Raw genomic sequence first — 6,118 nt, forward strand, 5'->3', positions numbered from 1 at the left:
TTTAGTGTCCAAAACATTGAGTCTTATTGGGTAATGCCAAAATAATTAATTAATTTACCCAAAATTAGGTGGAAGGAGCCAAATTAGGCTTGGCGGCTCGGCTGGAAAAAGGACAGGGATCGGCTCTGCTTGGAGGTTGAAGACCGGCTCGGCTCGCGGCGCAGACAGGCGCGGCTCGTGGTGCAGACAGGCGCGGCTTGGCTTGGTACAGCGGCTACGCACGTGCGGCTCGCACGCGGGCGCTGCTCGGCTCGCGGGTGCACGTGGCTCGAGTTTCGGGTCGGAGGCACGCGGCGCGGGCCGGGCCTCGGTCACGGAGCGGGCTTCGGCCGGGTCGGGTCCTCACGCGACGAGGCGCTGGCTTTCGGATCCGGGTGGCGCGACGGCTGTGGGTGGTCCGGCTACACCACGGCTTCGCTCGGCGACGGCTGCAGACGGACGCTCGGCTGCGCTGCGTCGGATCGAAGCGGCGCGACGCGGCTGGCTGACGGATCGGTTGCGGATCGCGAAGGGTGACGCGGCTCGGCTTCGGGCGACGGCTGCGAGAGACGGCTGCTCCGACGGACGCTCGGCGTGCACGGATCTGCTTGGACGATTCTTCCGACGCGGCTGGAAGCTCGACGACGGCTCGGTTTTGACTGCAGACTCGGTTGCGCTGCTGAACAGAGAGGGGAAGGCTTGGCGGCTCGGGTTCGCGGCGGTGGCGGCGGCGGCGTGCGGCGGCTAGGGTTTGATTAATAATAATTTTTTTTCTTTTTTCTCTTTTCTTTTCCCCTCTTTCTTTCTTTGATTTTTCTCTTCTTCTTTACGCACGAGTCCCAAGGCTTTTTATAAGGCAATAACTCTTTTCTTTTCCTTTTAAATAACCCAAACCAACCATCTCCTCTCTCTCTCCAAATCTCACCAAAATCAACCAACCCTCCTTTCAATTAGCAATAACTCACTAAATAAATTCTAAATACTGATACAGGTAAAATAATACTTAATAATAAAAAGTGGAAAATCCCAACTTTAATAAACCGGAAACTTCAAAATGATAAGGTTCTCCCAATAAATTTGTATTTTCCAAGACCATACATAAATATTAATAGTAAGATGAACAAAAACGAGTTTGTTGGGGCGTTACAATATGTAAGAATGGAAGGTTATTTATGACACAGTCTCTCTTAAACCCTTATTGAAACCTTATTTTGAGCAAAGTTTTAGATAGCAGACTTAATTAAGGTGGAAATGCTTTAGAAAACTTCAGAACTTTTTGATTAAGAGTTTCATGTTTACATTAAAATATGTGGTATTTTTTACATTTTTGATGATTGGGTTAGTTGGTGTATTAATTTCACCAATTTTAAATTAGTTCTAAAGCAAATGGAAGCTCAGTTTTAAATTGAGTACTAAACTTAATATAAGTTTGACCCCAATAAAGTTCTTTTTGTTAATATTTCCTTTAATATAATTAAAAGTGAATGAAATATTATTATATTATTATATTTTATATACAGATATATATTAAAAAAATTCACCCTTTAGAAAATAAGAAGTAGATCTAGTAAGCAAAAATCCACCATCCAATTCAAGACATATCTAACTTCATCCCTTCTAGTTGTGTGTGTATAATAGGACAAAGATCTAAGGTAAAGTTCACTTTTTTACACACCCAAAAAATAAAAAAAATAAAAAAAGAAAATGAGGATCATAGAAGAAGCAAGTTGAAAGATCTAAATTCAGCCTCTCATCTTTGTAGTTTTAATCTTTCTAATTCCAATTTCTTTCAATGTCAAATGAAGGTCATGATCATGAGAAGGAAGAGGATGATCCTTATTACCCACAATTTGATCCTTTCACTCACAACTTTCATCATCAAAAACCCTTTGAAGTTCCTCCTCCTTTGACAAACCCTTATTCTGAAGCTTTTGATATTGCTCCTTATAATGTGGGGTTTTATTCTGATTTCTCACATGCCTCATCTCACTATGACTACCACAACATCTTCTCTACTCCCTTTGAGATGTCGTGCACGTCGTCGGAAGTTATTTCTTCTGTCGACGATGCTTTGAAGAAGTCGTCAAGTCTGGGTCGAGATCTGTCATCGGTGGTGACTGGTGAGCACCCATTGACACCGAATTGTTCCTCTACCACGTGCTCCTCCGATGAGGTTGTCGCGGGTGGTGGTGATTCTTCCAAGAGCGGAGAGGTGAAAGGGTTTGATGATAAAAAGGGAGAAAATAGCAAGAAAGTGTAAGGTCTCTTCTCTCTAAACTACTCCTTCCATAGGATTTTAGGAGCTTGATTTCAGAGTTTCTTTTTATTTCTTTTTATTTTTTAAAATTAATTGTTAACTTTTCAATTTAAGCAAAATAGTCAATGATCAACAAACAAAAGAAATAGCTAGGGTTTTGCTGAATGTTATGTTGTTGAGAAAGCTTCTCTAGCTCTGGACACTGTACTTCTCATCTGCTCAATAATGTTATCGGCGTATGGTGTGAGTGTTAAGGGTGTGTATTAACAACCGAGTTGCATGAGATGTTACACACCTAATGATCCTTTCGATCATTTGTAATTACAAGACAAAATTCAAAAGAGGTCAACACTATGAGTGGTTTTTTGAAATCTAGATATAGAATTCATGTGGGTAATATTTATTTAAGAAAACAAACGACAAATTTGAGAGGACAAAAGTTACGGTTGTTCTTAAATAAGATGGAGTTCTTTCTCAAAAACAAATTGACAGTAGAATTATAACTACAATTTCTTTATTTTTTTTCCTTACCAAATTAAATGTTGATTATTAGTAGTCTTTCTTGACTCTTATACTCATATTTTGTCTAGAGATAATATATGTTAAGGATCCTACGATGAAAAGGTGATGGGAATTTATAATGTTTATAAATACACATTGATATGAATTTGAGATGAAACATGGTGTTACTGTTATCTAATATGATATGGATTGTATAGGGATGAAGGAAAAAAGAAGGAGAAAAGAGAAAAAGGGCCCCGATTCGCCTTCTTGACCAAGACCGAAATCGATAATCTTGAAGATGGATATAGGTGGAGAAAATATGGTCAAAAAGCAGTCAAAAACAGCCCTTTTCCAAGGTTAATCTCCTTTCTTTTCTCCCAAATTCATTCACTCTTTTACCTCATTAAAACCCCAGTTAGATGAAAAAAGACTTCGGTTAACATAAACTAATTATAAGTTTGAATTATATCTTAAGTTATTTAGACAGAGAGCTATAGAACAATAATCAGATTTGTGACATATAATCTAATTAAGATCAGTGTTCTAATTGAGAGATATTGTAACCCTAGAAATATTTATATGGATTTTCTACCTTTTTTTTTTTTAATTTAAAAATGGTCTTTTGTAGTTTCAATGGCACATGACATTTTACTTTTAGGTTTGAATCATAATTTGTTTCTAAAATTACTTTGATGTTTAGATTCTAGCTTCCCATGTTTCAACTTTATTTTGGTTTTCAAACTTCAAATAGTTTATTTTAGTCCACTACTTTTAGAAATCAAAAACAATTTTGATCATCACTTTTATTCTAATTTTAACAAAATTATTGACTTTATGCATATCCCCTACTAGCTAGCTACTAAATGTTGAATATGCGAGCATGATTTTAATTAAATAAGCCAAATAACTTAGAGATAATAATTAAGATAGAGATTTAATTTAAGGTAGAAAGTAATATAACAAGAAGTATAATGACATTGTGTAAAAAAATTATAATATGATCTTGAAGAACTAAAAAGCAACTAAACCGATCTTTGTTGGGGTGTGCAGAAGTTATTATAAATGCACAAGTCAAAATTGCAGTGTGAAAAAAAGAGTAGAAAGATCATCGGAAGATCCGGGTTTTGTTATAACAACATACGAAGGCAAACACAACCATTATTGTCCAATTACACTTCGTGGCCACAATCCCACCGGAGTCTTGCCGCCCTCCGTCACTCCGCCCTTGTTTCCCCCGTCGCCCAACTTCTTCTCCACCGAGTCCTTCTGTGAAAATCTGCACCAACAATATCAGTATGGCCTCTTCCAAGATTTTATCAATAATCCATCATTTAATAATTCAAACCAACACCCATCAAATTAAATTATAAATCTCTCTTCCTTAATTATTATTAATTATATATATATGTGTGTATTTGACTTCAAAACAATTAGCCTAATTTAGTGAATTCTTCCTTCTTACCCCTAATACTCTCATTTCTTGTTCTTAATTAAGACTAAATACTATAATTATGATGAACCATATTTAATCAATTTGTGTGTTTTTCATTAATCTTTTGTTATGTGTTATAGTTTTGTATGTCGATAATGTACAATAAATAAATTTTAAATTAAAAAAAGAAAATATATCAAAAAGTTATTTAGATACGCCTAGATTTCTAATTGCATCTATGAATATCTACATACACAATTATATATGTTATTATTATTTTCAATGTACATATATATAGTGTAGGTGCAATAGGGTTGATTAAGCAATGATTTGGATTTTTTTTTTTAATTTAATTTATTTATTTTAAATATATTAACTTGGGTGAGAAGGTCTTAAATATTATCTATAATCATGCCCACTATCAGTATCAGGGTTTTATTAGAAGTGGATACCTTGTATATAAGATGCTTAGTTTCATTTTTTTCCCCTTAATTTATCAAGTTTTGCATATTTACACAAAACATCGATAACTTTTTTTTTTCAATATATATAAGAAGGTGAGTTAATTTATTTATAAATATTGAAAATTATTTCTATCTTTATATTATATTATGGCCAAATGATGATAAACACCAATGGCTAATAATATTTTACTGTATTTAAAAATGTATTTAGTATTTTTGGCATTTAAAACCATGTTATTTTAAAATCATTGTATGTAAATGTTTTGGTGTTAAATATAATCCTTCTTCAAGTCTTTTTCCTTCATAATGATAAGCACATGATGTTCACATAGTATGATATAATAAGTAACATATAACATAAGCTGAAATGTAAAGTAATATTTATCAAAATCACAATATTGTGTTATCTAAAAAACTTTGACTTTTTAGGTAATAAATATCAGTGTGTCATCTTTGCATTGCAAAAACAAATTATGGTTTTATTATCATATATATGCATATATAATGTAGGTATAGATTCTAAATATCTCTATAAAATATAATTACAAATGAACCTAACTGGACCATATATTTTTTTGTGTATTAATGGAAGATTATAGTATAATGGTTGTATTACTTAAAAGAAACATTAAAAAGAGGGCAAAGAGTAATAATGGGGAGAAGCGTTGATTAATTGAAAAATTAAGAAGAAAAATAAAGTCAAAGTTTAGACAATAATGGAGAGAAGGGTTGGGATTCAAAGTGGTCAGTGGTAGAGTTGGGATTTATGATGATTTGTGTCAATTAGAATCTCCATATGTTTGTGATACTCAATATTTATTATCTTTTTCAATTTGTTCTTTTCTTTTTCCATTATGCTTAGAAGTCTATGGACTATACAATCATTGAAAAAAGGGTTAAATTATCAGAAAAATATTATGGGATTTTGTAGTTAATTTGTGTATAAACTACTTCTGAACTCTTCAAAAATATCTTAATTTTTCTTTTTTCTTTAAAAAAAAAACTTTAAAACAAAGGTAAACAAAAATCGACAATACATCGATGAAAGTAACTCTAAAATTTAAAGATATAAGTTTTACAACGTCCCTATTGTTGATATACTTATCTATTTCTTTGATTTTTTTTTTAAGTTAAAAGAAAGAATAAATTTTAAATGTATAACTTCAATTTTTCTTTCCGCATAAATACTCTTAAACATTTTCTAATTCCCCAATTCTTTCATCAACCAAACTAAAATCCAAAACTTTTAAGTTAAAAATATTAAAAGGTGACAAAATTTTAAAATCAAAAGATCCCGTGAAAATATATCATAATGATAAAGATCAAAATACAAAAAGGAGTATTGGACTATTAACATCCACTCAACTACTAACATAGTAACATGCAATATGATGTCAGATGGTATTTGAAAAGTTAGAATGTAATCAAAATATTTTTGGAAATCAAATAAGTGTTGGAATACATGACGAATTGAGAGTGGAA

At 33.4% G+C, this 6,118-nt stretch overlaps 1 protein-coding gene across 1 annotated transcript; it reads left to right on the forward strand.

Annotated features, from left to right (window-relative positions):
* Positions 1–1,658: 1,658 nt before the first annotated feature.
* LOC103496315 (probable WRKY transcription factor 12) lies at positions 1,659–4,292 on the forward strand. Its single transcript, XM_008458127.3, has 3 exons — positions 1,659–2,235; positions 2,956–3,096; positions 3,791–4,292. The coding sequence occupies exons 1-3, from the start codon at positions 1,772–1,774 to the stop codon at positions 4,101–4,103; spliced, it is 918 nt and encodes a 305-aa protein (XP_008456349.2). The 5' UTR covers positions 1,659–1,771; the 3' UTR covers positions 4,104–4,292.
* The last annotated feature ends 1,826 nt before the right edge of the window (positions 4,293–6,118 follow it).

The sequence above is a fragment of the Cucumis melo genome, chromosome 11, assembly GCF_025177605.1.
Source record: "Cucumis melo cultivar AY chromosome 11, USDA_Cmelo_AY_1.0, whole genome shotgun sequence".
Classification (NCBI taxonomy): domain Eukaryota; kingdom Viridiplantae; phylum Streptophyta; class Magnoliopsida; order Cucurbitales; family Cucurbitaceae; genus Cucumis; species Cucumis melo.